This window comes from Typopeltis vanoorti, chromosome 1 (assembly GCF_054136105.1).
Source record: "Typopeltis vanoorti isolate ZY-2024b chromosome 1, IOZ_Tvanoo_1.0, whole genome shotgun sequence".
NCBI classification, from domain to species: domain Eukaryota; kingdom Metazoa; phylum Arthropoda; class Arachnida; order Uropygi; family Thelyphonidae; genus Typopeltis; species Typopeltis vanoorti.
Window position 1 is genome coordinate 188,351,330 of NC_143549.1, and position 12,735 is coordinate 188,364,064.

Consider the following 12,735-nt stretch of genomic DNA (forward strand, 5'->3'; position numbering starts at 1 on the left):
AAATATGATATTATCGATTTAATTCGAATATATAAATAAATCTAGATATCTGAAGAATCTATCTGTACTTGAAAGGGAATGCAGTTTAGTGATCAAAAGAACTGAATTACTAAAGAAAACCTAAATTCACACTAGTTTCAATGGGAAAAATCGAAACTGCATTTATGTATCAAATGCTTTTATTTAAATTTATACTAATAAAATAGAAGAAAAATATTACAAAAAAACAACTACCGTTTATATCTAAGTATAATTAAAATTCCTTGACGAAATCGACGGGACTTCTCACATATTTGCAACTTGTAGGACGTCTTCTGGAGAGTTTTGTAGAGAAACAAATTTTGAAGACAAATTCTATTACTAACACTGTCCTATTTGGTGTAGTAGATCGTGCATGAAATCACAATCGGGTAGTCAACTTACCATAACCATGATCAATTTTGAATTATTATTACCGAAATGAAATACGAGGTGAAGCTATCTTCAGTCCTCTAGAAGATCCACATACTTACGAACACATGTAGGCAGAGGAAGTTTCTGAATACCATCAGGAAGAAGCCATTTTCCGTGCAGTACTCGTCTAATGACGCTTCTACAAAGATGAATAAGCTTGGATGGGCTTAGAAATCTCTGTTTTAACGAAGGCACCAATTTAGCTGTCATATCAAGAAGTTGAACTGCTGAGAAATCTCTGTGACCCGTCCACATCTCCTGATGACTAATAGCACTTTGCAGAGATCCGATTGTAAGTTGAGGAACAGCACGGAGAATGATCTGAACACACGTGACTCTTTCTTGACAATGTTTATTCTCTTCTTCAGAGTTGTGACTGTTTGCTAAGATTTCCTCTAAGCAAAACAAAACAAAAGTAGATGTACGAATTCTTGACCCCGAAGAATAAGTAAAGTTGTCCCTTTTTATTCTGCCACCATGCCTGAGCAATAAAAGTAACATGTCGGGTGGAAAATGTCGATTATGGCGCCAAGAAAATATCAGTTCGTTACTGAACACATCAACTAATCGCGTCTGCTCATCAATCACAAACCTGTTGAGATTAGCCACGCGCAGAAAATACGACAGAGGAGACTCCCGTTCCTGTTTATTGTTAAGAATGTCTTTTCTGGGCCATGGCTGTTGTAGCTCTCTGGGATAAACCAGTTCTTGTTTTTGAAGTATCACACACGAATCAAAATGGTACATGCACATCAAAACGTCTCCCACAAGGCTCGGATCATTAATGTTTTTCCCAAAACACACTTTAGCGAGAGTGTAACTCACGTATTTTTCAAACATTCTTTCTTCCCTCGAGAATGTTTTGTCTCTTTTAACTTGCCACTCGTGATATAAATCTAAAACGGTTCGAATGTTATGTTTCTCAACTTGTCTTTGATCATTTCCGCCAACTGATGGAGATTTTACAAGCTTTTTAACAGTCATAAACATTTTTTCTGTTAAATTCTGCATTTTTATAACAGAAGCTGCACAACTTGGAAAAGCCGTTTATTTCATTTGAAAAAATAATTGATTCCATGTTGCACTGAATCTCATTTTTGAAACTAATCTATTGTTATAAATAAATTAGATCGAATCTATTCAATAAACTGCTTCATTGTTTAAACTCAACAATAATGTTTGACACTCATATGTGTAAAATGACAGTTAAAATGATGCGACTGACAAACTACAGTATTTGACTCCACTCTCTCTTTTAAAATTAAGTTCAAATCTGTTAAGATAAGAGGAATTTTCTGTGACTCTTCATGTGAGGCTGAGGTGGGGATCTCAGAGGTTTTCCTCATCGAAACAATAATAAATAAAAAATCATGACTTAATACCACGATGAGTCTCTTGACTCCATGGAGGTTCTCAAATAATAATAATAATAATAATAATAATTTTTTATTAAAATTTCTGATTACATATTTAAATTACATGTGATACATACATTGCGTACATACATACATTACATACATTTGTTTATATATGTGATCAATGTATGATACATACATTGATCACATATTTTTTTTTAAAAAATTCAAATTTTTTTAATTATTAAAATCATGATTATATATTGTGATTACATATTTACAACAGGTTTAATTCTGTTTTTTTTTTGTAACAATGAAATACATACAACTTTTTCTTTCTTTTCTGTATAATGTAATGATAATAATAATAATAATAATAATAATAATAATAATAATAATAATAATAATAATAATAATAATAATAATAATAATAATAATAATAATAATACAGCATTTATTCATTTAACAATGAGTTGTATATATTGATCTTAGATGAGATGCAATTTCTGAGCTTTCATCCTCGAAGCTTATTTCTTAAGCTTATCTGAGGATGACACCAGTTGGTTATTATTTATTGGTTTGTTTGCTGCGTTGGGAAGTAGGCTGATGTTTAATAGGTTTGATTTCCACTACAGCCGTTGATTGAGAAATTCGCGCGCTCACGCACGTTAAAAAAACGAAAAAAATAAAAAACTTCACGCAGTGGAAATAAAAGGTTACGTTTCTTTCTCGTACTTTAACTCCATTTATTATCTATACGCGAAGCTACTGTAACCGTAGCTTCGGAAATGGTGGACAGTCAGGCCCTTATCTATCAACAATAATTGAGTTTATGTCTGTCGATGATTTTAGTGGCATTGGGGTGAGACCACGGTAGAGATCTGCAGTTCTCTTGTGATCTTAAACTGCTGTTGTAGAAATAGTGTAATTTCTACTGTCAGTTTTTCTGAGACAGAGTTGAAAACTCGAGTTTCTTTGGAGCAGAACACTACTTCAAAGATCGACCAACTCTTGGGTTGAGGAAAGGCCCAGAAAAAATTTCTCTAGTCAGTGACTAGAATAGCAACTGTAATGGTCTTTCTTCGTGCAGTCGAAATTATGTTAATATTATATACAACTTACATTTGTCATGCAACTGTTTATCATTATTATTAATATCAGATCCTCCATAGCTCAGTCAGTATAGACGAAGCCCTTTGGTCAGAAAGACCTGGGTTCGATTCCCGTCGGTGACGTGAGGTTAACCTTTAGCTGGTCTCTTTCGATGAAAGGTGAGTTAGCCGGTCGCATACGGGGGTTTCAACATGAAACTCGGGTTTTTCGTCCCCAGAATAGACAAACTGGCCCCATGAATAGACGTAAGAAGAAGATTATTAATATCATCCTCATCATCATTATCACGTGTTTATAGTAGACAAAAGTTATTTCATTGACCATGTCACGTTACGAAAGAATAGAAAACGAATCTGTTGCGAACAATCTGTTTAGTGCATAAAAACAAAAGAACATCTGGAAAGAGTAAAAATCAAATTAACAGTCTCAAGAAACCTGCTGTAATCTATTAAATCTTTTGGGCCTCGATTAACTACGTCATTTCATATTAAGTTTAATTTTCGATGATGACAGAACTGTGGAAAACAACTAAAAAGTGCTCGTTAGAATGAAATTAATGAAATAGTGCACTCGTTTCGGGTGAAGCGAGCGCGCACAAAACACACACACACGTGTCTGGTTAGTAGTGTGCATAGCTTATGAGTTCTCCGACCAACAAGTTGAGTGTTCAGATTCCACTGCAGGCGTAGATGCTTGTGGATGTCTTTGGGTGTTTCATCGCAGTCTGCTTATTTAAAGAGACTTGAAAAAGTTCCGCGTTTGGTGTCTGCAGCAGGGTTCCAGATTATCTAACTCAAGGGATATCCAGTCTTATGTAATCCGAGGACCGCATTAGAAAAAAAAAATATCCGAGGGCCGCATCTCAATGCGTAATTTGGTGAGCAGCAGCGACACAAGCTCGAAAGCTGAACAAACGAACAACACTAATCGCGCGCTTACGTTCCCCGTGAGCTCCCGGAGCATGCGCGTTGGAACAAAAACGGTGTAAGAACGCTTCTTTGACACATCTAATATTTGAAAAACACGTGGGTGTAAAAACATCAAATGAAATTACCAACGTCGAGATTATCGATTAGTGATGGAATTAAAATATCTAATACGCATTCGATTCAAATTGTTATTTTATTTTTTCGCTCGTAAAAATCAAAACCAACAGGCGGGCCGCACAAAATCGCACCGCGGGCAGTGCTTTGGACAACCCTGATGTAATTAACCCATGCACAGTGCTAATACTGATGTAGTAGAGGATTCATATAAAGAATTTTATATGCACTCCCTGCGGAAGCGGTAAAAATGCAACTTCATTCTGATGTTCGCATACTTTCAACATTCTGATTTCAATTCAGTGTTGAAACTGAAAATAGCTCATGAATCGTTACGAGTATTATAATGCCTAAAACGGAAGCGAAATAATTAAACTAGATGTCTCTTTCAATCAACATATACGGCAGGAGTTATATTTCCCTAGTCTTGTTAATCACACAAAAATTATTATTACTATTATTATTATCGAGCCTCTTTAGCTCAGTGTTGTCCAGAAGACCTTTGATTAGAATCAGTCTAACAGAATAACGAGGAAGTAACAGGAAACCCCCTTGTTCCATAATAATTCCCTAGTAAAATAGATTGAAGGAAAACACACATCGTTATAATAATTTTGGCAAAATATTATAATTAAGCGATTTCTTAAAATTGCCGTTTATGAAACTGCGTGTTTCGTAATTTCTAAGTATTGAAGAAATATCAATTGCTAATTAACAGGCTGCAGAAAAATTCCTTTTGAGATTTGTAAAACAAATCTGAAATTGTGTCAATGTGACGCAATCAAAGCACATTCATTCGCGTATTTTATCTACGGTGGGTACTGTGTCGCGTGAAGTTGAAACAGTGTGTTACGACAAGTTTTTATGTATTCAAGATACCAACTAATTTTATATAAACTTCGGTTTTTTAACTTTCGACAAGTTTTTATGTTGCACTCATCGTCGCGGGATGTCACTGATAATGCTAAGCTTTTTTTAGTCGCACGCATCACTTTACGTCTGCGAATACTGGTACCAGGAGTGTATCCAGGGTGCGCGGTGCACACCTACGGAATTGCAATATCGCCGATATGGTATTTTTGCATTTATTCTCCTCTAAATGTTCAAAGTGTCATACGGACATCTTTGAACATTTCGAAAAGAACAGATGGCGCAGCGTGTTCAATTTTTAGCGTTCCAGCAGTTTTAAACCAACCAGAAGACGAAGCGTGGCGTGACAATAGCACCCAGAAAGCAGTGGCTGTCAGTGGTTATTTTGTCAACCAATCCAATTGCACGTTGAGTTGCTGTTTTTGTTTTCCGAGTTTCATCTGTTTTCCGTGCGTTAAGTGTGAACTTACGTCTTTAGGACACCGATATCTACAAGTTTTCAGTATATAATTTTCTATCGATGATTTATAACTTTTTTGCCAATATTTAGAATGGGAAACAGTGTTGACGATATCTACTGAATGTCCCGTTTCCAGCCAGGGCTTTTGCGGACCGTATGATTGTAGTCGAAGGCGGTAAGCCTCGTCTTCATCTTCAAAATTTACTATTATATTTACACCTTTGAGCAGTAGCGCACTCAGGATTTAATCTTGGGGGGGGAAGGGGGCGATTCGAGTAGACGATTTGAGAATACACGCTACGCATCGCATACGGCCTATGACTGAGCATCTGCAATGATCGCTAATTCATAAGTACTATAGAAATAGAACACACCACACAACATAAATAAATAAAAAAACGAATTTTAATTAGGAAAAATCTTTGGAAAATTTTCTAGTGTTTTTTCCTTTTTCTTTTGGGGGGGACCAGGATCCTTGGCTCCCCCCCCCCGGTTGCGCCACTGCCTTTGAGTAATTCAAATATAGCAACCAAATATAGCATTATCCTTTATTATTGTTTTCTAATATATATCTTAAAACAGACACATCACATTGTCCCCCTAATCTACGCAGATTTGGTTACAATTAATTGATAAATTAAAGTATTCAAAGTTATCCTACAATTAATTGCATTGGACCAATTATGATGAGCGCTGATGCGCTATGCATTCTTCAAACTTTCATACATTGATAAAAAAATGTAACCAACGGCCAAATTGACGTGAATTTTGTAGCATAAGCCACACGACAGCACATCTAACCGAACTGATGTATATATATAAATATATATATATATATATATATATATATATATATATACATATATATATATTTCAAAAAATAGATTTAATGACTCCAAGACCGAGATAACATATAAAGATTTTAATGATAAATACTACTAGTTTCGGCATATAGCAGCCTTCTTCAGGTATTTATAAAGGAAAGAAATACTAATAAACATTGAATTATTTAAATAAACAAACTGGAAATTACAGGTACAAATTGCCTCACATAATCGATACATAAAAACGTTGTATTTTTCAAGTTGTTCCAACTGGCGTGCCATTGTTTGTTGCAATTGTGCGTGCAAGTTCACGTGAACGCCAATATTGAATAACTGCAGCATGGCTATCTGGGATGTTATAACTTAAATTATTATTTAAGTGGACCGGGTTCAGTAGGATTTCCCGTGATTCTACGATTTTTCTTTCAAACTCATCTTCACAGCGAAAAATATTTTCTGATCTATTCCAGCATACAGAGTGGCTTTGTTGGTCATCATTAAGATTATTTGAAAAAAGAACATGACTGGATAAAGCAGTTGCATGAGATCTTTTGTATGAGATGTCTCTCTTATGCTCTTCTATGCGTTGTTCAATAGATTTGTTAGTTTGACCAAAGTATGGGATATTGCAATCACACCACAATTTATATACTCCAGGGTACTTAAGGTTGTGATGAGTAGGTTTTGGATGGCTGATTAGAGAGCGGATTTTTGGAAGTGTGGTGAAGAAGGTCCTGATATTATATTTTTTAAGGACTTTAGCTATTTTCTTAGAGACTGTGCTAATGTATGGAATAGAGATGCTACCTTTAAAATTAATAGTCTCTGTTGTGCACTGCTTAGGAGGGTTCAGGACCTTCTTCACCACACTTCCAAAAATCCGCTCTCTAATCAGCCATCCAAAACCTACTCATCGCAACCTTAAGTACCCTGGAGTATATAAATTGTGGTGTGATTGCAATATCCCATACTTTGGTCAAACTAACAAATCTATTGAACAACGCATAGAAGAGCATAAGAGAGACATCTCATACAAAAGATCTCATGCAACTGCTTTATCCAGTCATGTTCTTTTTTCAAATAATCCTAATGATGACCAACAAAGCCACTCTGTATGCTGGAATAGATCAGAAAATATTTTTCGCTGTGAAGATGAGTTTGAAAGAAAAATCGTAGAATCACGGGAAATCCTACTGAACCCGGTCCACTTAAATAATAATTTAAGTTATAACATCCCAGATAGCCATGCTGCAGTTATTCAATATTGGCGTTCACGTGAACTTGCACGCACAATTGCAACAAACAATGGCACGCCAGTTGGAACAACTTGAAAAATACAACGTTTTTATGTATCGATTATGTGAGGCAATTTGTACCTGTAATTTCCAGTTTGTTTATTTAAATAATTCAATGTTTATTAGTATTTCTTTCCTTTATAAATACCTGAAGAAGGCTGCTATATGCCGAAACTAGTAGTATTTATCATTAAAATCTTTATATGTTATCTCGGTCTTGGAGTCATTAAATCTATTTTTTGAAATGTATAACAACCGAGTAAAAACTAATCGCCACATATATATATATATATATATATATATATATATATATATATATGTGCGATGGGAGAGTGATGGCTGTTTGAACATAATCACATGCATAATATAGCAATTCCAGAATTTTAAGTATTTAAATAAATAAATAAATAAACGCATAGAGAAATGAAACTTTGATACACTTGGGGATTTTAATGAACTTGTCGCAATTTTATTTTATTTATTTTATCTTTCTGGACTTTCGTCTTCGCTGAGATGGCCCATCATTCCACACAGCAAAATGTGTCACGTAGCAATTTGTCATTTGGGATCGGAAGGTTTTTCGTAAATCGGAAGGGACGGAGAACAAAACATTTTCTCAGAATCTTCCGTAGTGGTGATAGCGGAAGTTGCGATTCGCCGCGAGTTCAATGCGCGTTCACTTCCGAGAAATGCCCAGAAAGAAAAGACCGCCGGAATGTCGTCGACAAGAGCAGCCCAACAGGTCTGAGTTTTTTTGTTTTGTTTTTTTTAGATGCATTTAACTTCTCGAAATCATTCTGATCTGCTTTTCACTTGAATTGAATTTTTATAGACATGTGAAATCTATCAGTTTATTTTATTTTATTATTATTTTTTTTATTAACGATAGAAGACCTGGTGCAGTAAGAAAAATATCAAGCAAAGAAATGAACAACTCGGAAGAGTAACGCAAAATCCAGAAATAAGTAAAAAAGAATAAAATAAACAATTAAATCAATGTTTATTTTATTCTTTTTCCATTCCATTCACAAATTTACGGAACGTTTTTTTAAACGTTCTTCCAAGTTGCAAGTTTTTATCTCATCTATTTTATTTTTAAATAAATTTTCGAAATATCGATCCCCACTCTATACGTATAAATATCGAGTGTGAGGCGCGGGGGGGGGTCGATATTTCGATTAAGAGTTACAATCGGTAATCCACCGATTGTGAAAGCCTTCTTCGCAAATTCTGAATACTTCAATGATATTATATGAAATCGTCTGTTTAAAAAGGAAAAAAGAACGAGCGAAAGATAATTAGATTTCCTAGTCACACGTGCACTGCTTCCATTGTCCAATCAACTTCTTCATTACCGAATGTAAGGTGTGCCCATGAGAAGCAGCGGTTATTGATAAACTTGAGAACATCGAAACTCCTGATCTCAGCAGTTTAGAAGTTGACTGCCGAGCTTGCGCCTTGAATCTGACGAAAGTCACGGCAGGGGAGGGTCGCGGAGCACAACGTAAAATATGGAGGAAGTGAAGTGGAAGGGATATCCGTAATTTCTGGCAGTAACCGCGTTACTTGCAACAAAATGCTTGCCAGAGCGTGGAGAATTACACCGATGGAGTTAGCTGTAATTAACGAGCGACTTCTGGTGTCAAGGTAAGGCTCTAATCAGACGATCTGCTGGTGCACCTCTAGAAGAATAGGAGAGGGGGGAGAAAAAATACGACTGTTCTCTTAGTCTAACGTTCTTTCAGGGTAGCGACATACGATTGGATAGTGATGGATGTTTGAACATAATCACATGCATAATATGTGATAAATTTCGCATGTACAAGTCGTGTAAAAAAGGAAGAAAAATATCCCCTAAAATATGCACTATCATGATGTAAAATCAAATTCGGTAATAATTTTAAATGATAAAGAACGAAACAAAAATGAAAATATCACCTTCAACATATGATGTAGAGCATCTTTAAGATGTCTCTAAAACACATAAGCATAAAATTGACTTTATTCGCATGAACGTTAAATGAAAACAAAATTAATTGCCGTATCTACATATTTATTACATTTAACACAAAAATCAACACCGAGTAATATATAATATAATTCTGAAATCTGAGTTCAGGGTTTTCTTCTCTAGAATGCTGCCATTTGAATTTAAGGGATCGATATGATTGGTCTTAGATTAATGCGGCATTATATTTTATTAAAAACTTAAGCGTGACCCAGATATATCATGCACGCACCAGTTCAGCTAATGTACTATATGGATAATGTAAGGAAATAAGGATAAATATATACAAAATCATATTCTTTTGCATCGCATGTTATATACAAATCAGTAGTAGACATTAGGAGACAATTTTATACCGTGACATTCCCCCCCCCCCCCCCTGAGGTATCCGAAAAGCAGTCCAACTTGCCTCCACGCTCGTAAATGTATAGTTATAGTCCTACAGTTACTAACTGCCATAGGATTATAACTATACGTTTTCTTTAATATTATGTTTGAAAATTGTGTGATTTGCCAAGGATGTTTTTTGCACTGATTCCAGAATATCCCATCGCATAATAAAAAAAAAAAAATTATGAGATGCTAATATTGTGTAATGTATACAGTATTACCAGAGTTTGTGTGTAACCGTTTGTATATGAGTTTTCCAGTTCAGATTATGGTAGATGTAACCCACGAATTATATATATATATATAAATATATACTAGGGGGACTCTGCTCCCCCTGGCGCGGCGCCCAACCCCCCGAGTTCCGGGCTGGTAAGCTGGAGACAAAAAAACGTGACATAAAAACGTTTCAAATTTCAAATATATATATATATCGCGGCGCCCAACCCTTGAGTTACGGGCTGGTAAGCCGGTTCTCCATTGTTTTGAGACGCCCAACAAATTGTTGTCTCATGAAGGGAAACAGATTGTTGGACGTGAAACGTTTCAAATTTCAGCTTATCCTGGCTCAAAACAATGAAGAGACAAACAACGTGACATAAAATGGTTTCAAATTATCTTTATCTTTATCTTTATATATATATATATATATATATATATATATATATATATATATATATATATATATATATATATATATATATATATATATATATATATATATATATATATATATAAAAACCAAGTTTATATATATATATATATATATATATAAAAACCAAGTTTATATATATATATATATATATATATATATATATGTGTGTGTGTTAAAGATACCAAGCAATTTTATAAACTTGGTTTTAATCCTTTTTTCCCCCAAGTAAGCAAACAAGCAAGTCAAGTTTGCTCCTGAAGTATTTTCAGATCCGAGGCAACTCGGTTTAAATATAATATACCCAAGGTAAAAAACTTTCTACATCTTTCTCTCATCCTAAGATTTTTATTTAATAAGGTCAAAGCACCTTGTGGCAATTTGTTTAGGTAAAATTTATAAGTTCTGCATTACATCAACCTTGTCATCTCACTGACGAGACCTCAATAAAGGTCAAAGCTGGTCTGGGTGGCCCTTTCTTTAATGCATAGCATCGTACATGTCCGCAAGGAGATGTGCTTTGCATTATGGGAGATACTAAGGAAAGTGATCAGACTTTCACCACCTTTACCACGAGTTGCCTCAGACTTGAACTACGTTCAGGCTCAAACTTGACTTACTTGTCTGTTTGCTTACTTGGGAAAAAGGATAAAAACCAAGTTTATAAAATTGCTTGGTATCTTTAACGTATAGTATATCCAAGGTAAAAAACTTTCTACATATATAGATATAAATATATATAAAGATGTATTCACTTCTGAGACTGCGGGAAGTGGAATGGTATTTAACTGGCAAGACTGCTCTCTACCCTTCAGTTCAAATAGGATAAATTTAGTTTTCTGAATCCTCGTTTTACAGTTCTTCACGTTAAATGTTGCCTATTATTATTATTATTATTATTATTATTATTATTATTATTATTATTACGTAACTCCCACCCACGAAATGTTATAACCTATGTTCGGAAACCTTGGTCTAGGGGTCGGAACAAAACATGGAACTTTTTTCAAGGCACTTCACTCCCTCAATAAGCTAGGCGTGGTATCACACCATGTGATGAAGTTCATCTTCCACCTAAACACATCCATGCCTATGGCGGGACTCGACTTCGAGAGTAGATCTGCTACAACTCGACCAATCTGGTTAGCAGTAGTGGTCATCACTTTCGGGCTAGGTATTGGGAGTGAAGTCTGCTGGAAGAAGGGATAGCAGTTGCAAATGCCTTTTCCACACAGAATTAGTAAATCAATCACAAACATCAATGCCTATGGTGGAATTTGAATCCATACTCTATTCGTTAGAGAGATGGTGCGCTATCTACTCGGCCAACCAGTACAACGGAAATATGTGCAGGCTTCAGATTCCATGTTACGCTTTAAGCTTGGCATGTCGCTTGTGGAGAAAATTATAGCCGTATCATATGCATAGCTGATGAGGTTTACCTTCATATCCATTGAGAAGAGTTAAACTTTAAAAAAAAAGAACAAAAAAAAAAATTTATTTTTTCCGAAATAAATTTGAAAACTTGCTTCGTTCTTATCAGAAGCGTTCAGATACAATACCTACAGATACGGATTTGTCCTGTAATGCCAACTGTAAACAAAAACAAAAACATTAAAGTGTATGTTCTCTTAATATTGTATGTAAGATATCTTTCGCTTTAATTGGAATTAAACGAGCTGGTTACCATTTCAGTTAACCGTTAATCTATCTTAGATGACCGTTTGATTCCATTTATCAATGGCATGATAACGAACAGGTGAAAGTTTCGAACCTTGTAGGTTTGAGTTACGTTGCAAATATACAGTTCATTTTTTCCTCTTTTTCTTTCTTCGTTAGGAGCTTTATCATCACAACTATTCATTCTGCAGTAAGATGTATAAGTTATAAACAGAAATTTCTTTCATAAAGTGGCAGGTAACATAACTGTCCTCACTGTTATCAGGATTTTAAGCTGAGATGGGCAAAAAACCTAAAATTCTGAGGTGTATAAGCCCCCTTTCACGCGGATACCATACTATTCAGATGTAAGAAGTAATTACAAGAAAGAAAAGGTTGTTGTCACTTCTTATACTCACGTTTCTGGAAAACCATGCTGTTTAATAAAAAAATATGACTCAAGCTATTGTATGAGTTGTTGAATTCATTCGGTCCACCATGGCATTGTTTCGAGGGACTCCAAGAAGTTGACAATGATTTTGGACTGTGATTTTAAACGCAGAATTCAGCATTAACACTTTTGAGATCAAGAAAGATTTTTTTTATTCTTTATGTA

General features: G+C 35.0%; 1 protein-coding gene across 1 annotated transcript; it reads right to left on the bottom strand.

The window, feature by feature from the left end:
• Positions 1-483: 483 nt before the first annotated feature.
• Positions 484-1,464, bottom strand: LOC150110715 (uncharacterized). Its single transcript, XM_090405959.1, has one exon. The coding sequence runs from the start codon at positions 1,462-1,464 to the stop codon at positions 484-486; it is 981 nt and encodes a 326-aa protein (XP_090262085.1).
• Between the last annotated feature and the right edge of the window lie 11,271 nt (positions 1,465-12,735).

What these genes read in the sequence shown, in the direction of transcription:
- LOC150110715 (XM_090405959.1), bottom strand. Translation starts at nt 1,464, where the DNA reads ATGCAGAATTTAACAGAAAAAATGTTTATGACTGTTAAAAAGCTTGTA.